The following is a 23,249-nucleotide window of genomic DNA, read 5'->3' on the forward strand; positions in this document are numbered from 1 at the left end:
ATATGCTCCTCAAAATAAGCATGATATGGAAAAAGATCAGGTTCCACTGAACAAATGTTAAGGTGGAAAATGTGTAATATATACATCCTTCTATGTACATTTTTGATCTTTAGTTAAAGAAACATGCCCAGCTTTTTTCATTTGATAGCAATTGAAGCACTTGGAAAGGTTAAAATCCCCCAGCATGACTTCTCCAGTCCCTGCAATTAGTAAGTGTTAACTATACACAGAAATATGTACTCTGCAGGAGATCCTGACTGCAGATTTCCACCACCTGTCTAATTAGATTTCTGGGATCCAAATACATGCATATAATTTTTTATTACCTAAGAATGGTAAAGTTATCACATCATATTATGAAGATAGAAACTAAGCACCTTGAAATGATGTCAGCAATATAATTATTCTCAGTAATAAAGCTATGGAACAAAGCTATTTAGGTCAAACCTGAAGCGAATTATTTCTGAGAAGCTTTTCCGAAAGATTCCAGCCTCCTCTACACAGAAGACCATTTTAAAGACAGAAAATACTCTGAACCAACTTCCTGAAATGAACTTTTCTGAGGTCCATATTTTCCCAAAGTAATTTGTAATTTCATCATTTCTGAGTGGACGATCCTTTTCTCTAGAAAGGAATGAGGGACAAAGCACACCACATAAGAACCAGACATGTATCTCTGGTCTTAGAGGGTTTGTTGCAGGAGTTCATACTTTCAAATTGATTTGGAAGATGCGCTTTGGGACATATAATCCTAAAAATGTCAGCCTGCTTTCATTGATATAGTTTAGGAGAAAGATGCTGTGCTTGCACCTGTAGGAAGTCTTAAATACCAGTTTTGAATAATTTTAAAAAGGCCAATTGTTCTTCTTGAATGAGAAAGAAACATATTAGCTGGGTCACACATAATCTAAGCTAGAATGAATGAGTTTTCATATACTAGGTCCTAAGCAAAATGCATTACAGCTTTATACTACAGTATTAAGGCCATTCTGAACATTTCTACTTATTATTACAAAATCAGACACTTTATTTTGTATTCAGTACTGATCTGCTTCTTCTCTAGCTCAATTTATCAGGAATTTTGGACCATAAAAACTTCCTTGGAAACCCAATTACTGTTATCTTCTCCTGTTTTTTATTCCCAGAATGCTTACAATGCATTCCAGTAGGCACTTTTTATTTTACTTATTCATCAAGGACCAGGGTATGATTAGGATGCTAGGCTGGAGGTTAGCATTAAGGACCTTAGTGTTGCCCTTGGGCGGGTTAAGTTCCCATCATTCACCCCACCTTCTGCCGGAGACATGAAAGGAACTTCCAACTGGGCATCCCCCAGGCAATAGTGATGTCACTGGCTAATCCTTTCAACACGGAAGTGCCTCAATGTTTCCAAAATTAGTGTGATATGATATTTATTCATCATATTGATATAGCTGCCCATCTCATAAAATGTGACTCTGGTTGGTGCACAATAAAGAAATTAAAAAACAATAATATAGAAAACAATCAACCATTAAAAATGTTGATGCAATTTTTAAAAGGCAAGGAGAAAGCTATAGTTCTTAACAATAATAGAGCTTCTTCCACAATTCTTCATTCCCCTGGAACCCAAATTGATGACACAGCTAAGTCTAAAAAGATTTGTAAAATGCTAACAGAGATTGAGCATGATGTTCCATAAGGCAGGTGCTATGCAGAAAAGATGTGCTACCTCTTCTGCTAGATCCAGGGGTGGGATTCTGCCAGTCTGGACCAGTTTGGATGAACCGGCGGTAGTTCTGACAATCAGCTGGGAGCAAACTGGTTCGCTCCGGTGATCAGATGGGCCCACCCGCCTGCCCTCTTTTCTTACCTTTATCTTCTCAATTGATTCACGCAGCAGAGTGAATTGCCATACTTCTGTTGTGTTACTCCCCCCAAGTAACATGGAAACTAAACTGCTGCATGCATCAGGTGCAAGCGTGCACGCAATGCGCATGATCACCAAAGTGGTTGTTAAATCGGTAGGATCCCGCACTGGCTAGATTTGATGGGCCAGGCAGATGGTGTGTGTCTCTCTCTCTCTGTGTGTGTGTGTGTGTGTGTGTGTGTGTGTGTGTGTGTATCTTCTTTTGAGAGTAGGCAACAGAATTTCATTTTTAATGTGGGCCAGTATGCTCACAGTAAAAAAAAAATGACAGTAAAGGTTATCTCATCTCCTCTTCTTATTTCATCCCATCTCATCTTATTTCTGCAGTTTGCAGAAGTTTATGGATGCTCTTCAAGGATAGCCCATGTAGAGCATATTACAACAGTCCATCTGGGAGGTGATCAGGGCATGAGTGACCATGGGCAGAGTTTATCAATCTAGGAACTGGTGTTATTGGAGCACAACCCAAAACTGTACAAAGGTGCTGCCAGCCACAACTGCCATCTGCTCTTCAAGCAGGAGTCACAAATCTAGAAGAACTCCCAAGTTGCACACCAGATCTGTTTAAGGCAGTACGATTGACAATCATAGCAGGCCATATCAACAGCTTCAATTAATAGGTGAAAATGCCCCATGTGCATCTTATAGAATCAGGGCTCCATTTGTGAAAGGTGATTTCTAGTCTTGCTTATTGGAATACAGCAGACAGAAAATATGAAACCATCTCTATTGTACCATATAAAGATGTGTGAGAAAAGGAAGTCAACAACTTCCCTGTACAGGGGGTGACACCATTAAAAGAATATTTGAAGACTGGTTGGATAGCCTTTCCTGCCCGCTCAGAGGCTGAGAACTGTTATGGCTGCTTTTGCCATAAAACAGGGGTGTCAAATTGGTGGCCTCCAGGCCAGATGCGTCACACATAGGCCACACCCATCCCAGCTCCACAAATGGGAAAACATTGTGAAATGTCATGTGACGGCAATGTGACCTGGTGAGTTTGACATCCGTGCCATAAAAGAACAAAGATATAGTTCTTAGCCCTGTCTATCTAAGTGTTTGGGGACTTTTTTCTTCCTAAGGGAAGTCCAATAAAGTTGCCAAACTCTGTTTTGCTGAAAGGCTGCAATTTGCCTTCTACTTGTAATTTAATTCAGAACTAAATTTATCAGGCCAATGAGAAATTCTTAATGTATTTGTGGCTTGCCTTCTCATAAATTTCAAATAATCACTAATATATAATGAGACACCATTATATAAGTCAGAGTTGATTTGCTTTAGCTATATGCATAGTTGATTAAGTATTCATTTAATTTTGGGAAAGACAGTAGGTTACCAGTAACAAGTAGCTTTGAAGATTAGCTTTGGTAAAATAAATTACCTCCCAAAATAATTCAGAACTTTTCACCCATATTATTGAGTAAAATAATTATAGCTGAAGGAAGACTTAAAAAAAAGAAAAGTCTTATGGTGCACTGAAAATATTGAGTACATTTTTTTTCAACCTTAACACCCATGACTTCTGGTTCTCTCTATTATCCTCAGTCTGAGGCAGCTAAGAGCTAACACTTTTTCATCCTTTTCAATAAACGATAAATGCACAACAATGTCAGATCCATCCAAAGACTCACTTTATCAGGAAGAGAAGAAAGGTAAGGGGAGAGGAGAAAAGAGAAAAGGAGAGGGAAAGAATAAAGGAGAGGAAGATAGGGAGGGATAGAAAGAGTAGGAGAGAGGGTATGATGGGGAAGAAGAGGAGAGAAGTAGGGGAGAGGAAGGGGAAGAAGAAAAGGGAAAGGAGAGAGGGAACAAAGAAAGTAGAGGAGGAGGGAGGGAAAAAAGGAAAGAAAAATAGGGTTGTGGTAAAATAAAATAGGCGTATGGGATGTAAGCAAAGCAATCCTGGTTATATATTTTAATTTTTATATGGAAAAATGAATGTTCAAAATTGTTAATACACAATGTGAATGATAACTATGAGAATGTATACCTGTAAATGTATGTATGAGATTAAAAATTTTTAAAAAAACTTTTTATAAAAAAATAAAGATTCACTTTCTCAAACTTATAGTTTTCATTTTGAGAGGCACTGCCTGGAGCCACCAACAGCACTTTCAAAACACTCCAGCCAAAGGACTGTTCTGCAGATAATCTCTCCCCAATAAGGTCTTCTTTGAAAGACCAGATCAAACCTACCGTTAGACATCTCAATCTGTACCTTCGAGCCAACCCTGATGCCTGAATTGAGCCAACCCATCCTAATCTGTACCATTTTAACTCACTTTGGATAGAAGGTTCCTCCATGTATAGAACACTCAAGGACATGGACTATGACATTAATAGATAAATTAACAACTGATTTGAAAAGTATTAAAATGACTGAATAATGTGGATGTTTTCTGATGAAGTTCTCTTTTTTTTTTCTAATATAGTATGTCAAAAGGCACTTTTCTTCTTTGGCTCTTTCCATTGCCCAGGAAACATTTTGAAAAAGACTGTGGCTGGTGAGAGTGGTTACTTTTTCCTCTGAATCAGTAATATATAAAGAACATTGATATACGGAGGTTTCTATCTTAACCACTGTAAAATAAATCCCTGTGATTGAATTTAAATGGATACTGAGTGGCTCTACAATTCCTTTCTTTTTCTCCCTTGTTATATTCTAGCTTTGATATATACCCTGGATATTTGTGTGGAAAAGGTTTCTAGTTTTTAGGTTTTAAAAAAACTTAGACATTGTCCTTCTGAAGGAGAAAGACCTTGAAAGAATAAAACAGAACTGGCACCTTCAGTATTAAAGGCGCAGATGCAGCCCTCTGATTTTGCTCTTGTTAGACGTACGCTTTTATTCCAAGCAAGTTCAAGATTCAAAAAATAATGATGTAGTTTAGCCAGGAGTCAGAATGCGTAGAGGAAACAGGGTATTTCGCAGAAGAATGCGTACTTTCATTTTAGAAATAAACAGTCCTTTTGTGATACAAGCCAAAATACTTGCAAAATTTTAATTGGCTCATAAATAAGCTTGGGCTACTTCAAGCCAGCCTTGCTTTCTTCTTCTCTTCTTCTCCACTGCCCGCCCCCAATTTATCAGTAGCAAAAAGTGGCATGAAAAGGTGGTTCATGTCTTGGCCAAATTAGAGCTTGAGGCTTGCCAATAAGAAACTTCAGAGCACAAAGATTCAATTATAGATTAAATTTGCCAGGAATTTGGAGTGGAGGGAGCAACTGGGAAACTCTTCAGTGGAAGAAAAGGGAAGACTGCAGGAGAGTTGACTACAGGGAAGGTTGAACATAATGGCTGGTAGGGAAACATCTGGAATGGCCTTCAAGTATCTCATACTGATTCTGAACTGAGAGTTGTTTAGGTTATCTTGATGCTGTCAACTGAAAGGATAACATGAACTACAAAGCAAGAGAGAGAGAGAGAGAGGGAGGGAGGGAGGGAGAGAGAGAGAGAGAGAGAGAGAGAGAGAGAGAAATCACGCAAAGAAACAACCTCCTACTTGAGATAACACACTACATGCACAGTGGGCATATGCCAATAGGATGTTATTACGGGTATTATGATAATCATTGAAAGTCAACATACGGTAAATGCATCAAGCATCCCTTTCTCACTTCATCATCTGATTCTAATAAATAATTCACTTTTATACTAGGCTGGCTTGCTTGTAGGCCAAAATGGAACAAGCCTCATCAAAACTGAAAAGAATGGCTGCTGGAAACAAACTGGAAAACAAAACAAATAGAGAAAAAAATTGATACCTCTTTCAGTTTGCAGGGCGTACTTTGGTGTTTCTTCCCAATAAGGGGGTGTCGAAAAGATTTTTGCTTGGAGCTATTAACTGAAAAGCAATTTGACTGTTCCCACTTTGAGGTTAAAAAGGCATCTTCCATATCCTTTGTTTCCTCAGTCTGGCTCTCTTCTCCCTCCGAAACATAAGAGCCATTTTTGTTGAGCAGAAACCCATGGATCAATAGCTGACAGGCCTCTAAGTCAACTTCACATACTCTTTCTAAAAGATGGCTTCTTCCACAGCTGAAAGAAAAGGCAACATAAAAATCAATAATTTGATTAGATAAAAAAGCTCATGTCTCTCATATAAAATGTCAGGATTCTCTTGGTTTCTTTTAGGGCATTTTGTTTTTACCATTTTAAAAACAGTTCTAATAAAGGATTCAGTAGATGTGTTCCCATGTCAGTTTATTATATTTTTACCCCATCTTTATTACTTTATAAATAACTCAAGGAAACAAATATATCTAACACTCCTTCCTCTTCCTGTGTTCCCCACAACTACAACCTGGTGAGGTGAGGTGAGTGGCTCTATGACAGTGGTCCCCAAACTTGGCAACTTTAAGACTTGTGGACTTCAACTCCCAGAGTTCTCCAGCCAGAAGAGCTAGCTGGAGAATTCTGGGAGTTGAAGTCCAGACATCTTCAAGTTGCCAAGGTTGAGAAACATGCATTAAAGGAAGAATACAAAAGGAAGGACAAAATGAAACATAAATGACAGAACTTAAAATATTATTTATTTAATTTAAATAATTAAATTGAATTGTTAAATTGCCCCATGGTGAATTGGCCATGGTGTACTGTCCCTCGGTGAGTTGGCGGTGGCACGTTGGCCAGAACAAATTGGCCCATTCCAGATTTTGGGCTGAGAGAAAGTTCCTTGCCCAAAGTCACCCGGTCTAAACAAAATTGTTTGTTTAGAATAATAGCTACTTATTTCAGTATGGATTCTGGTGAATTTGGTTACTATCAAGGAGCTTGTTTAACATCAAGGGGAACCTGCAGTGAGGTGCATATTCATTTAAGAAGGGATGGTCAAGCTTGTACTTCATCCTATTCTGCAGCTCTTTCAAGAAATCACAACATTCAGTTTGGCCTCATTCAAACTATATACTATCTATACAGTGACCAGGATCCAATGCTCAAGGCTACCATGGGAGCTTCAGAAAAGTATGAAAGCATTCATTTTCAAGAGTAAAAATACTACAAAGCATGAGTCAAGTCTTTTTGATAGGAAGAAATAAGTAAGCACCGGAATCCATCTTAGATATGCAGGATGTAATATAATGCCACAGTCCTCTAGAGAAGCCAGTGAGAAGAATGACCCAGTTATTTTGATTACAAAAGAATTAGGGACACATAAGAGTACATAGCATTTCCAGCTAAATCTTGTTAAAATAACATAACCTAGTTTCTCAAATGAGCAAATGACAAATAGAAATAATTTTGAAGCTAAGGAAGAATGTAATTATATGGAAGTATCAACTTCAATTTGTTTAAAATTTGCACAAAGTAAGGCTAAAATCTTTATTACATTTGGTATCTTTTCTGCAGAGTATATATAAATGAAATTTCCTCATTAGGAAAACATGCAACTGAACTATATAAGAGTATCTGTAATTCAGACAGGTTCAAATGTAGGTAAGAGTTGGATTTAACAGTTTCAGATACAAGAAATAAACTTTTTATTTGTTTAATTTTCCCAGCAATCCATGCTACAACCCTCATGCAACCTGATGCTATATGTAGTCCTCAACTAATGATGGGATTCCTCCTCCTTGAAACCAGTGGTCCTCTCTGTCCAGAATGTGAGCTTGCTGTATTCAAAAGAATGACCCTCATCTTTCACATGCCTATGGACTGCTACATCCAGTCCTGATGAGTTTGTTCTCCTGTATTTGGGAAGTGGATGTTTTGTTTCCCTAAGGAAAAAAACCAAGAAAGTCCAATTGACTTTGGAAAAAGCATGGGACAACCATGACCTGGATGATTGAAAATTTCCATAGATAGTGAGGTTCATGGTACTGAAGCTTGCTTGCTCTAGAAATCTATTGCTGTGTTCAGCAAGACTGGAAGCACCCGAAATGAGGATTTTGGTTGACTAAAAAAACTGTTGAACCTCAAAGCAAAGGGATTCTGCCACCTTAGCAATTGGCTTGCTCTTAGAATAGGGGACTTCTGAAAGGAAGCCTAGTGGCTGATCCTCAACATGATCATTGGATGACAATACTGAAGGAGATTTCAAACACAGGCATAGATGAAGAAGTATCAGATTCAGAAAGATAAGCAAGGTTTCTGCTAGATGATTAATAAGTGGATCTTATGGTTCCATGGCATTGGACAAAATCTACAATCAAAGAAAAGTTCTGGAGCAGAGAACATCCTAAAGATATGACAATGACACCTGCAAAAGCTGTCTTTGATTCAGTCAGCCCAAGACATCATTAGGTGGCAGAATTTGAGCTCACTTAAATGTGGGAACTAGAGCCTGCAACAAACCCAAATATCTACCTCGCTCCCAGCAGCAGTAGCATCAAGCCCCAGCAGGTGTACACACACGGTTAGAGGCACCTTCATATATTCTCTCTGTAATGTGAGATATGGCATCATCTGTCAGTGATGCCCCTCTGGATTCTAAGTAGGACAAATAGAACAAACTTTATACAAAACTATTAATGGGCATAAAGTTTGCCATCAGCATTAAAAAAAAACAACACCCAAAGTACTATCAAAACATTTTAACCTCCCAGAACAATCTATGACAGATCTCAAAGTGGCTGTTTTGGGAAAATGGAACTTCAAACACTGAGTTTAACTCAGGAGCAAAAGCTACTAAATGTTTTAGTGTACAGAAGAGCAACAATAATTAGGGGATTGGAGATTAAAACATATAAAGAATGGTTGGTGGAATTGGGTATGTCTAGCTTAATGAAAAGAAGGACTAGGGTTGACATGATAGCAGTGTTCCAATATCTCAGGGGCTGCTACAAAGAAGAAGGACACAAGCTATTCTCCAAAGCACCTGAGGGTAGAACAAGAAGCAATGGGTGGAAACTAATCAAGGACAGAAGCAATCTAGAATTAAGGAGAAATTTCCTGACGGAACAATTAAGCAGTGGAACAACTTGTCTCCAGAAGTTGTGAATGTTCCAACACTGGAAGTTTTTAAGAAGAGATTGGATAACCATTTGTCTGAAATGGTAAAGGGCTTCCTGCCTGAGCAGGGGGCTGGACTAGAAGACCTCCAAGATCCTTTCCAACTCTGTTATTCTGTTTTCAGACAATCTCAGAAGATCTCAACAAACACAAAAGGTTTTAAAAATATTATAATTGTTAGTTGATAAGATACTGACAATCTGCATAATCAGTTTCCCCTTCTCTCCCTACACAGTTTAAATCATATATAAATTTAGTCTCGTGAAATGAGCCACAGCTCAATCATGTGCCATTTAAGAACATTTGTTAATTTTAAAGGGTGCTGCCTGACTTTTTACCACTCTATAGACTAATACTACTCTCTTCCTACAAATGTCACAAATGGAAAAAAAAATGATTGCAACCAGCCTGTTCAGTAAGCGCCTGGATGTTTTCAAAAGAGTTCACTGTGTGACCTTCACCAAGGCAAAGAAAGGCACAGTTTATGCCCATACAAGGGAGGAAGTTTACTTCTACTTCACTAGCAGTTGTAAAATGTCATGAAGCCAAAAGCTAGAGGCTTGCCAAGGGAGAACAAGTTATCTTGATGAACAGCTCTAAGGAGATTTCAAGAAGAGTCGAAATAAAACTGAGAAATCAAGGAGGAAAAGAAAGGAAAATCATTTCAAGGATGAATGTGTTGCATGCTGTGACTGCTGAAAAAAAAGGTTTTAGTGGGAACCCCCCCCCAACCTAGTTGTATGTGAGGATGGGGTTGTCTCCAAACAATTTTGTAAGAAGAGGGTTTCGACTGGAACTCTGAACAGTGTCTAAGTGATGTCTCTAAATCACAGAGATCAAAATTAAGTTTTACTTCCTGAATTAATTCAAGTTTTAACCATGTGAAATTAGTTATATTTGCATGGATTAAACATGGAGGGGGCAGATATGTTTGGGTTTTAATTTTTAAAAATAGATTTCTTTCCTTCAGTTAATAGGAAAGGCAATGTTATTTCTGAGTTGATCAAATTCAATTTGTTTTGAAAGGTTTTTTTTTTTAATTTACATTTGGAAACTTGTGGAACTTATAGAACTGGAATTTCTTAGTGCTTGATATAAATAAACGGATTCTGGGTTAGTCTGTGCAGGCACAGTAGGACTTTATGTTCTATGTATATATGCATTCATTTGATTTTAAATGAATATACTACCTATGCTGAAATATACATGTGCTGTAACTCAGTTCACAATTAAACTTATTAATGAAAAACAGCAAAACAATCTGGAAGCTGTTCAAGGTTGATCCAGATACTTAAAATATGAAAGCAGCAGTGAAATGAAACAGAACTGGACAGTTTCTGAAAGGGAAGGTTTTACAATACAATAGCAGAGTTTGAAGGGATCTTGGAGGTCTTCTAGTCCAACCCCCTGCCTAGGCAGGAAAACCTATACCGTTCCAGACAAATGGCTATTCAACATCTTCTTAAAGACTTCCAGTGTTGGGGCATTCACAACTTCTGGAGGCAAGCTGTTCCACTGATTAAGTGTTCTAACTGTCAGGAAATTTCTCCTCAGTTCTAAGCTGCTTCTCTCCTTGATTGGTTTCTACCCTTTGCTTCTTGTTCTACCATCAGGTGCCTCGAAGAATAGTTTGACTCCCTCTTCTTTGTAGCAACCCCTGAAATATTGGAACCCCTGAGATATTGGAAGCTATCATGTCTCCCCTAGTCCTTCGTTTCATTAAACTAGACATAACCCAGTTCCTGCAAATGTTTTTCATATGTTTTAGCCTCCAGTCCCCTAATCATCTTTGTTGCTCTTCTCTGCACTCTTTCTAGAGTCTCCACATCTTTTCTACATTGTGGCAACCAAAACTGAATGCAGTATTCCAAGGGTGGCCTTACCAAGGCATTATAAAGTGGTATTAACACTTTAAGTGATCTTGATCTTGATTCTATCCCTCTGTTTATGTAGCCTAGAACTGTGTTGGCTTTTTTGGCAGCTGCTGCACACTGCTGGCTCATATTTAAATGGTTGTCCACTAGGACTCCAAGATCCCTCTCACAGTTACTACTCCAAGACTCCAAGATCCCTCTCACAGTTACTACCAAGTTTTCACCAAGTTCCTGAAAGCTGTGCATGAGGAAATACTTGGAAAGTATATCTACAAGTACTTCTCTAACGAACTAGAATAATTGGTTCACCTCTTGTTAACCTACTCCCTGCTTCTTCCAACAAAAGACAACTACAGGCATTAAACACTTACTTGTTGCAGCCTTATTCTTACTACACTCTTATTTTCCACAACTTCTCTGTTGGCCCAGTAGTCCTCTGGAATTTTTCCATTAAGAAGAGCTTTCTTCAAAAGAGACTTGGACTGAACTGCTCTTTTCATTAAAAACAATAGGAAGGGCTATTAAATGCCACCCTGGAAGCACTACCACACTTAGGGTGATAGTTTGCCACAAACCTGAGGAAATTCCAACAAATGCAACAATTCATTGTGAAAACAGGTTTCTCCTTCTGCTTTCCAATCACACACCACCTAGCTGCTTCTCAGTGACTGATTATATGTTTTCTCTCTGCTAAAAGTTAAACACATCAACAGCAGTTAGAATCTGCAGTTTCCTGGCTGATAATAAAAAAAATGGTTTCTGAATTCAGGCTGCACAATACCAAATCTAAATTGAAATCTAAAAATAGCTTCACAAAAGAGTTAAGAGTGAAAAAAAGCTGACATCAATATCTTGAGGGCAGAGCAGCTCCTTGGATTTTACGAGAGGGTACCGATTATGTAACTATTCTTGTTACGTTGGGAAGCGTTCAAGAAAATGAAGGGAAGGGGCAATTTTTCGACTCCTGAATCCAATAATGAATGTTTGATTATGGTTATTAAAAACAACATACTGCATAATACAGAGCAATAACAAACCATAAAAAGCATTTGGACATGAGTTAAGGATTGGAATTAAGCTCAGTTTCTCTTGGGGAGGGGGGTATTCTTTTCATCTGCCAGGCATTTATTTCATCTAGGACACAACTTTAATCACAGCCTGTCATTTTCCTATCAATGTTCAACATCAGTGTGTTATAGTTAAATTATCTCCATGGGAAACTTAAAATGAGAGGCTGCTATAGTTGATTGTTTCTTCTTTGATTTCTTTTCTAAGGTGACAAAGATAAACTTACAGAGTGGAGTTGTCAGAAGCAGGAAATTAACCAATCTATAAGGAAATCAGCAAGGCATCTTGTTAAGAGCTTACATTCTAATTGATTCATTTGATATACTGCCTCATTTTTAAAGGATATTATCTCATGTACAATATAAAGTATTTCATATTGAACTGCTCTAAGGCTTTCAGAAACATAAATCATAGTCATTTGAGTGGTCCCAACCACAGCCAGCTTGCTATCTTCATTCCCAAGAATACTTCTATTCGATCAGATCAGTCCTTCCTATCGCTGTCCCTCTCTTCCAAATAAGGGCTCATCGTTCTGTGGTCATAGACTATGCTCTCTCCTCATTTAGATGTCCCAGGTTGCCTTCAGGTTTATTCATAAATAAATAAATGAATAAATTGTATGCAAATCATGAGGTTTCCCCAAATGTGCTACTGTCTTCCTTTTGTGTACAAAGAAAAAAGAAGGGATCAAAGGTCTGGCAGGATGGCACTGAGAGCACTGGAAAAGCTCAACTGAAATTCTCTCTTTTTTTCTTTTTATGGAACTATAATACACATTTAGAGGGAGGAGCCAATGGTAATTAGAATGCCCATCTGTGTTCCTGTGCTTAGTATGCTAAGATATTGTTTTAGCTAAAACAAGACTAGCACTGAGACCATGTATTTACTATCTGCATAGCAACATCTTTCAATCATGGCAAGTTTAAAATATGTGGCTGGGGAATTCTGGATGTTGAAGTCCACATATCTTAAATTTGCCAAGGCAAATTTGTGGATACAAATAGGGGGCGGGGGTTTGCTAGGAGATGAACTTAGAGGACAGGAAAAAGGGTACAGGACAGATAAAACAACACATTTTCATAACTTTCATATACTGAAGTTCTACTGAAACTGTCTTTTTCAATTTCACTCAAGCACGGGGAACTGTATCTCATACTAATTTGATTCCTGTGATTCAGATATTCAGATGTGAAAATGTCGAAGACTGCACAACAATGCAGGGATGTCTGTTTGTTACATTTATACCCTAGGGTCTCACAAGGCTCTTGGAGGTTTTACAGAAATACATATAAATCATTAAAACATCTACAGTCCAGTTAAAAGCATACAAAAAAACAACAACAAAGGATATGCATCAACTTGCAAATGCCCTCTGGAAAGTTTCTGTTTTCAACTACATTCAGATGGTAGCCAAAGGTGAAACTAACCAGAGTTCCAGTGTGGAGCACACTGCAGCTAACTAGGTGAGTAGTGAGGTTCTCTTATTCCAAGTAGAGTTGCAACTGGTGCATCAGCCAAAGCTGGGCAAAGCTTCTCTCCCCCAGCCATGACTTCCACCTGTTGTTCAGGCAGCAGCCATGAATACAGGAACACCATCAAGTCCCAGACATGCTCCTTCTGCAGTAGTGCTTCCCCATCAAAAGACTCTCTGGAATTGTCCAGGCAATAACTCCATCCTGCAATGATTCAAAATCAGACTCCAGACACCAGAACAAAACCTGAGCCGCCTTACCAGCCTGGGATAGAGATGTAAAGCTGAGCATCATCAATATACTGATAGTATTGAATCCACAATCAATGATTGTGTGGTTTCATGTTGATGTTAAATAATGGGGTAGAGGAGAACCAAACCTTGTCATTGAAAAGCTGGCACTGAATCAAATTACCACCCTCTGTCACCATTGATTGGAATTGGCCATGGAAGAAGAAAAGGAAGTTGCTCAAAAACAGACATTCCAATCCCTAACCAACCAGAAGGATGAGATAATTAATGCTACTGCAGGCTACTGGAAGTCTAAAAGGATGAGACATGGTGGTGCAGTGGTTAGAGAGCAGTACTGCAGGCTACTTCTGTTGATTGCCAGCTGCCTGCAATTTGGCAATCCGAATCTCACCAGGCTCAAAGGTTGACTCAGCCTTCCATTCTTCCGAGGTCAGTAAAATGAGGACCCAGATTGTTGTGGGCAATAGGCTGACATTGTAAACCACTTAGAGAGGGCTGTGAAGCACTGTGAAGTGGTATATAAGTGCTATTGCTATCACCATCTATCTCTTATAAAGGTCCTCCACCAATGTGACCAAAGCTGTCTCTGTCCTATCAGATTCCCGGACCAAAAATGACAAGGAGCCAAATAATGCATGTCATCTAGAGTATCCCTAAGCATTTGCCATAGTTGCTAGAGATGCTAGGACTTATAGTCCAGCCACAATTGAAGGATTCTGGGCACTCTGTTTCTCTATTTTGGAACTGGATATGCTCAATGACTTAGATTTGGTTGAGTGCATTTTATATCTCAGTCTTATGCAAAAAGTTCCTCTCTTTGCTTTCAAATTCACAATTGTGCATTCCTTCAAAATACTTTTTTTTAACCATCAGAAATATTGTGTAGTGTGGCATCTCTCTTGGAGCAAGAGGATCTGCCAGATGCAATTCTTGGGATTTTAAAAAATATATATTTTAAGAACCATACCTGCCAGTGCCAAAGTACTGGGTCTTAAGGAAACAGTATTTCTTAGAAGATTTTTTAAAAGGAGATCCAAGCTCAATTCAGTAGCCTGGAAGGATAAAGGTAACCCTGGATCAGTTTTGAATCGAAGTGTAAAGTAAGAACTGGGTGGTTGTGTTTTGCTACTTCATAAACATCAAAGGGATCTGTCAAGGGCAGAGAGTCCTACAATCTGACCTATTTCTTACGCTGATAAAAAAAAAGTTGAAGCTTTGAGAAGAATATATAAGCACTATAGAATCTCTAGCTCTGAAACGGTCTAATGCAGTTTCTTTATTTTCCACCCAATCAATGATACTACTCCAGGACTTATTAATTTGAGACTTGGGGAGAAAAATATCAAAGACATTTTTTTAAAAAAAAAGACAGGACTTTGTTTTGCTATCCTCCCAATCATTTCCTGCAGTGAAGCCTGCCAGGATTGTGGGGATGGGGGTTTATTTCATGCTGTTCACTTTCCTTAGAGCAGGAGTCCTGAAACTTTTTAAACAGAGGGCTGATTCACGGTCCCTCAGATTGTTGGGGAGGTGGACTGGCCAGGTGGTGGTGGCTGGGTGGTCATGTGACTGGGTGGGTGTGGCTAGCAGCAACTCCTTCCCTATTCACCCACCAGCCCTGGATCACATGGCTGTGAAAAAGATCTTGAAAAATGCAAAAAGCTATTGGGTTAAAATACAAACATGGTTAGAGAAAATGATATGCACATAAACCCATAGAGTTTAAGCCAGAGATATTTTTATTGGATATTCTACCAGAGAAATACAGTAAAGAAGATTCATATTTGATTGCACAAATAATAACAGCAGCCAGAATTGTATTTGCACAAAACTGGAAAGCAGACAAAATCCAATCAGAATGGGAAGTAATAAAGAAGATATTAGAATGTGCAGAAATGAACAGGTTGACATTGAGAATAAAGGACAAAGAGGAATCAGTGTACTACAGGACATGGGGGCGATTTTACGAGTGGTTTGAAAAAAGGTATAAATAGAAAGAAAAAGGAACAAAACATGAAATATGTATCTCAGATGACACATGATCAATATAGGGGGGGGGATAAGAAAATAGTAAAATTTACATTTTATACAGGCGTAAAAAATGATATGAATTGACATATGTTAAATAACAATTATAAGAATGTATATCTAAGAATGAATTTGAAAGGAAAAATAAAAAACTTTTTACAAAAAGAAAAAGAAAAACATCCTTAAAGGCTGTTTTTAAAGCATTTTAAAGACTTTTAAAGCACTACTTTACAAGCTGACAGCAGAGCTGCTTTTCAAGCCAGCAACAGCCGCTCCCCTACTGACCCACCAGCCCTGGATTACGTGGCTGCACTGGCAAGATCACCCCTCAGTCAGCCGGTCCTCCCATATACCTTCAGCCTTACCTTTGGCAGCAACGGTGTGATCAGAAGTACAGCTCAACTGGTGAAATAACTAACCAGAAGTGCAGCTGGAGTGGATGTAGATTGGAAGATAAGCCCGAAGGTGAGGGGCGGGGTGAGGGGGGGCTGAATCCCACCACTCCGTGGGCTGGATATTTTGCATTGGCGGGCAATATCCAGCCCACAGGCTGTAGTTTGAGGATCTATGCCTTAGAGGGAAGAATGATTATGGGAAAACAGTCAGGTCTCCCAAGATCTGGAAAGAAAAGCTACCTTTCTTGTCTTTACAGATAACAGAAAAATAGAGTTGGGACAGACCATGGAGGACTTATAGGCCAACCCTCTGCTCAAGCAGTAAACTCTATGGCATTTCAGATAAATGGTTCTCCAATCTCTTCTTTAAAACCTCCAGGATTGAAGCACCATAGTCGTTCCACTGATTAATTGTTCTGACTGTCAGGAAATTTCTTCTTAGTTCTAGGTAGGTTTTCTCCTTGATTAGTTTCCTCCATTGCTTCTTGTCCTACCTTCAGGTGCTTTGGAGAATAGCTTGATTTTCTCTTCTTTGTGGAAGCTGAGCTATTGGAACACTGCTATCATGTCTCCCCTAGTCCTTCTTTTCATTAAACTAGACCTACCCAATTCCTGCAACTATTCTTCAAATGTTTTATCCTCCAGTCTCCTAATCATTTGTTGCTCTTCTCTGCAGGCTTTTTAGAGTCTCAATATCTTTTTTACACCGTGCTGACATAAACTGGATGCAGTATTCCAAGTGTGGTCTTTCCAAGGCATTATAAAGTGGTATTATCATTTCACTTCCTACCCAAGAGGACACATATCACATTAACACATCTTGATTTTACCCTCTGTCAATGCAGTCTAGGACTGTGTTGGCTTTTTTGGCAGTTGCAACACATTTCTTCCTGCTGATGCAGTTACAATTCCTTTTTCAGAATAATTTCAAAGAATGGGTCTTCCTAATCAGGAATACTGTGTCCTTTCCCTCTTAGAAGTGGCTGAGGTGGACAACTAGGGACCATCACCTGAATACAGCCCTTGAGTTCCTTAGATACAGCTGCAACAGGCTTCCCAAAGTCGTTACCAAATGTTATTTTTTAAGGAACTATTATCCTTAAGAAATAAATTATTAAAGGATTATATATATATTGGGGGGGAGGTGGGGGTGTGTGTGTTGTGTTTGTGCTGATAAATAAATAAAGGATGTGTGTGTGTGTGTGTGTGTGTGTGTGTGTGTGTGTGTGTGTGTGTGTGTGTGTATTGCACATCCCTGCAAGAAGTTTGCCAAGACTTCCTACCCAAAAGGACACATATCACATTAAATATGGCAGCGGGACATCAGTCTATGGATGATGTTTCACTACCCTTATCACTACAAAGTAGGCCTTAAAAATGGCTTTAAACTGAACTGTGTAAGATCATAAGTCTAAGCAACTTCACCACCCACCCAAAAATAGTCAAGGAGCTCAGGCAGGGACGTTGCCATGCAGCCAGGAGGTTGATACAACAACAACAATCCCAACTGATTCCTACAGCCTAGCTGAATGAAAAGGGAGTCATATCCAGTAATCTGTGGAGTAGCACCCTAAAAACTATAAGGGATTCCCAGATAACAATTGCCAAACTTCCACCCCTGGCTTGAAATCTCAACTGATGTCATACCTGGAACCCAGCTGGGTGTATCTCCAAAAATACCCCCACCTTCTGGGCCCAACCTCAGTAACACAAGCCAGATTGTCTCTCTCATCAATGATTGGATTGCAGATGAAGGAGACCTTATTACAGGCTGATCTTCCATTTAAAAGCAGAAATTGGAGCATTTGAAGATCTGCTGAATGGGTACAGGGGCTGAGACCATAGAACTTGAGTGCAAAGCCAGTATAATATAGTGGCCAGTCCCACATTCTCCAAGAACTGTCCACTTCCTGTCTCCCACAGCTCCCAATGGAGAGCCAAAATGGGGCATGGGGGGGGGCAACTGCCCTGCACCCCTTTATTGGGCTTAGCAAGCCTTCCTGCAGTTCCCTGGGAGCCAAAAGAGGATGCCTGGAGACTCCTGGAAGGGGCAGGGAGGGGAAGTGGTCCTTCTCTGAAGCAGTCAAAATTTCCGCTATTGGTTTGCCAGAACTGGACAGAACTGGCTGAATACCACCTCTGCCCGATGCCCCCATCACTATAATACTTTGGCACACCTGTACATTCCATAAAGATAGCACCATCCCCTACTCCAAACCTCCCCGTTCTCAATGTCCTCCGTTTCATTAATCCCAGGGAACCCAAACACCTGAATCATTTTAGCTTTATTAGCTCTCTGTGTCATCAGGATATTCTGCTGCTATCCCCACCCACACAAATACATTCACAATAATCACACTCAAAGGGGGGGCTCTCCTCTGGTGCTCTCACCATCTGGCTATGGTAGGGATACACAACTATAGCAAATTTACAACCTGTTGACTTTAACTCCCAGAATGGCTGGCTCAAGAATTCTGGGAGTTGAAGTTCACAACTTGCCAAGATGGTCCATCCCTGGGCTAAGGGCTTCCTCTTCATTCACACTCCCAGCCCCACCAATCTCTCCTCTGGTTGTCCCCCAGAAAAGAAGAAGGAGAGCAATGGGAAACCCATCGTTCAAAAATCATCAGCAACTTAGCCAAAAGATAGAATCCCAAAAAAGAGTTTGTGCCTCCACCTAAAGTCCAAGAAGAAAGAGATGTCTACCCAGGGGGAAATGTTTTCTCCACCTCCTCTCCCTTTTCACTGAGTAAAAATAATCTTTTTGAGATTTAGGATAATCATCTAACCACATTAAATGGCTTTCCCCTAAAAATGCTATTTATTTTGACTGATACAAATAAAAAGTAGTTTGGACCCTGAAAGAACAGTGATAAGGGATTTAGAATCCATCACTGTCTGGTCCATGAGATACCGTGAAATTCTGTATCAACATGTGACAAATACAACACAAATACAGTCTTTCAGAAGAAATGATTGAGATATCATTATTATTACCATTATTACTGAAATGATCTGATGTCATTTGTAAAGAATTTGAAAAAAGATTGAAAAACGGTGCAACAGAGCTGAACAAATAATTAAGTAAATCACTTATTAATTAGAAGGTTTATCCCTCTGCTCTAAAGACTCAGGTCAGACAACAAAACAAGGCTGGTTGGTTATCAACAAAACAGAGAGGAGAAAGTGGCAAAAGGGGAAAAAAATAAAACTAGATGTAATAATAGCATGTTTTATTATCCTGAGCTCACTATACATTCAGACAGGATAAAAATAACTTTTTAAGAGTTAATAACAGTTAATAACAACCTTCAGCACTACAAATCTTGTTTTTTGCTCTCAAAACAGTATCAAAATTGATTTTCATGGGATTCTAGAAGGACAAAAACAATTACAGGGTATGATTTGTTTATGGAAATCGTTACTAGAATCCATGGTAATAAGGATTACACAAAATCAGGGCAGTAAAACCTATCAGTGACCAAAAGTTATTACAGCTGCATGCCTACTTTCCCCCAGAAATTAATATTTGTGATATTTATTTCTATGGCATAATCTCCTCATACTTAAAGGCACAGTAAGGACCGCAATGCAATGTTTTGCCTGTACTTTCAAGGAAAGTGCCCCTAAAGACTCATTTGAATATTATAGCCACACAAAGCATAATATTAGATAAATCTGGACTTTACTCAAATTTTCCCTTAGAATATAAAACAAAGCCACATTCTTTATATCAGTGTTTCTCAACCTTGGCAACTTGAAGTCCTGTGGACTTCAACTCCCAGAATCCCCCAGCCAGCATAGCATAGGACTTCAAGTTGTCAAGGTTGCGAAACACTGCTTTATATAGTCATTGTATAACAGGACCACTCTAAGGGCCACTCTAGGCTGGAAATTGGGATCCGTTTTAGCAGTGGTGGGATTCAAAACTTCTTACTACCAGTTCTGTGGGCGTGGCTTTGTGGATGGGGTGGGGTTTTGTGGGCATGGCTTGATGACATGGCAGGGGAAGGATACTGTAAAATCTCCATTCCCACCCCCGTCCAGGAGTATTTGCTGGTTCTCCAAACTACTCAAAATTTCCACTATATATTACCTCCATTCTTTTTCTGACCATGATCAAATGAAACATTTAAAATGGACAATATTCTATTACTTGTAGAATTTGCCAGCAAGGAATAGCCAATTAAATTCTACTTATTTTAGGTAGCAATCTTTAGAATAGGGCTATAATCTATGAATGTCAGTTGGTTGATTGATGCCATGGTTTATTGTTTTTATATTCTATCTTTTTTCTATTCAAACTGTCGCATTTTATTTATTGTTTGATTTGTTGTCTTCGTCTATAAGAATAGAATTAAACTAAATTGAATGGGAGCTACTACAGAATATTGAATAAATCTACAGCTTCCATCTTAGATGCCAACATTGTATTGACCAATATAAAGCATTAATATTCATATATGATTACATGGATGTGTGCATACATGGCAGGAGGAAGGGAGGGAAGGAGGGAGGGAAGAAGGGAGAGGGAGAGAGAGATTACAGATTTCAGCGTAAGCAATAAAATGCAGAGGTCAGAAAAGGAATAAAAAATAGTAAACCAAAGAAAAGCATGAGATACAAAAAAAATTAAATCTAGTTTTATAGCAATATCATTCACTATACTTTTTCATACCTTTCTATTCATATAAACTATCACTGTTTTCAAATCTGCCTTCCTTCACATTGTTATATTATTTTCCACCTACTTCAGCAATCTTTAATTAATGTATGCTATAAGATAATTAAATGTCCTTTAGTTGCTTCAAAGTGACAATAAGATATTGTATATATACGGATACAGAGAAACCAGCACAACAACCTTCCCCTTTCTGAAAACAACTATTCATATTAGGAACTTTTTAAAAATGTAAATACCTAGATAATCCTGTTATAAAGGAAACACAACACCAAGAGATAAGCCATTTAAGAGGCAACCAAAGCCTTAAGGGAAGCAACAGAGCTCTTCAAAGCTAGAAGATTAATCTCCACAGGAGTCCCAGAAATGAAATAGAGGAAACAAGTTTTATCTGAATAAGGATTAAATAATAATTTTCTTTTCTTGCTTTCTATATTTGTGGAATATAAGGACAAGAATTCTTATTGATCTTCAAAGTTCTTGAGAATCTAACAGGAAATTATTTGATGACATGATACAATGAACCGTGGAAAAATTCAGCTGAAAGATTCAGGAAAAAAAAGGCTAACTGGGGGCAGATATAGAGGACTTTCCAGTATTTCAAGTTAAATAGATACTTTTTTTTAATCCGGAGGTGCACAATGAGAGGCCTGGGGCCACCATCTAAAGTACTGAATGTCCTTGAATGTGTCAGAAGAGGAACAATATGGAATACATGACAGGAACCATATTAAATGTGCTTATTTTTAGTTACTGTATATACTCGAGTATAAGCCTAGTTTTTCAGCCCACTTTTTGGGCTGAAAAAAGCCGCCTCGGCTTATACTTGAAAAATTTGCCCGAAATGGAGGAGAAAAAGGGGCGGGGCCATGCCGCTGGGTGACACTCGTGAATGGCCCAGTGCCCCTGTGAGTTTCCCCTCCCTCTGTGTCAGTTTGCCACGCAGCGCGCACCGCACCATCCCCCCTCCTCACGTTCTAATGTAATGCAGGGCTGTCTTACGATTCCCCTTCCTCCCCCTCCTGCCGCTCTGCAACGATGTCCCACCTCCTCCTTGTTATGGCAAGCAGCCACATAGCGATGTCCCACCTCCTCTGGTACAGTGATCCAATGATAGGAATCACTGTGCCGTGTGTCATAGGAGGCGGGACATCGCCCGCGGCTGCACGGGACATCATCATCACAGCGGGACATCAGCATCATGAGGTGAGTGAAGTATTTCATTGAATACACCGCTAGTTTACTGTTTTTCTTTGAAATAAATATTCAAAAACATTATTGGTATCTATTTTTATTTTTGAAATTTACCGGTAGCTGCTGCATTTCCCACCCTAGGCTTATACTCGAGTCAATAACTTTTCCAGTTTTTTGTGGTAAAATTAGGTGCCTCGGCTTATATTCGGGTCGGCCTATACTCGAGTATATACGGTATATGTAAAGAAATGAAATCAAATTTAAATTTAATTGTAGGTTTGCCTATTACTTTTTGTATACAGTCACTAGCATGCAACATAGAGGATAAATATTAAGCTCAGAAAAATTGGTTCATTGCCAAAGACTAAACAAGATATTTCAAGCTTTAACTTATAAAACAATTCACTTCTCAGCATGATTTTTTTAGAAAGCAAGAAGGTTGAATCCTTTTATATCCTCTATGGATCCAGCACTATGGATCCAGCACTATAAACTTGGCAACTTTAAGATTTGTGGGACTTCAGCTCCTCAGTCAGCCAGCCAGCCAGCCAGTCAAATAAATAAGCAAGCCCCATACACCCAAGACTACAGTGTTTGTCCAAAGAGTTTCTTGACCAAGTCCAAGACCAAGTTTTTTTTAAAAAAAATCAAGAACTGTTGGGGGGAAAAAATTCTTCATCTATAAACTTTTCAAGTCTGTCAAAGGAGTAGACAGTGCACTCAGGCATGGCTCCATCCTTTACAGATTTTGAAATATACATAAGTTTGATAAAAACTATTTGTTCTAGCTTTGTGCTATTTATGCTCTCTTTTTACTATCAGACACACTAATTTTCAGATTCAGAATCCCATATTGTGTGAGTTATATTCACATTTACTGCAAACCATTCAGGTTTGCAACAACAAAACATAAAATGTTGACAAAAATACATTCAGGTTCCAGTCAATGTGCCTCGAAAATCATTACAAATATTCTTTACATATTTATCCATAAATGTATTAACCAACTAAAGCAGAGGTGGTATTCAGCAGGTTCTGACCAGTTGTGGAGAACCAGTAGGTGAATTTTTGAGTAGTTCAGAGAACCAGTAAATACCACCTCTGACTGGCCTCACCCCTACCTATTCTCTGCCTCCTGAGTCCCAGTTGATCAGGAGGGAATGAGGGTTTTGCAGTAACCTTCCCCTGGAGTGAGGAAGGAATGAAGATTTTACAGTATCCTTCCCGTGCCATGCCCACCAAGCCACTCTTACCAAGCCACACCCTCAGAACCAGTATTAAAAAAAATTGAATCCCACCACTGAACTAAAAGGACATCACATATCCTTATCCTACTTTCTGCTCAATGTTGAACCATTTCTAAGCTTTCCATTTATTCTCATCTATCATTTACTTCTATCACATCTGCTTTTACAGAATATTTTG

At 38.9% G+C, this 23,249-nt stretch overlaps 1 protein-coding gene across 1 annotated transcript in view; it reads right to left on the bottom strand.

Annotated features, from left to right (window-relative positions):
• Positions 1–23,249, bottom strand: part of DISC1 (DISC1 scaffold protein) — a 166,173-nt gene that overhangs the window by 23,360 nt on the left and 119,564 nt on the right. The window contains exon 11 of the mRNA XM_087718096.1: positions 5,675–5,948. Coding sequence (XP_087574222.1) covers positions 5,675–5,948 — 274 coding nt within the window. The remainder of the gene's footprint in view (positions 1–5,674; positions 5,949–23,249) is intronic.

The sequence above is a fragment of the Thamnophis sirtalis genome, unplaced genomic scaffold, assembly GCF_051295495.1.
Source record: "Thamnophis sirtalis isolate CommonGarterSnake01/CBP01778 unplaced genomic scaffold, rThaSir2_p1.2 scaffold_6, whole genome shotgun sequence".
Lineage (NCBI taxonomy): Eukaryota > Metazoa > Chordata > Lepidosauria > Squamata > Natricidae > Thamnophis > Thamnophis sirtalis.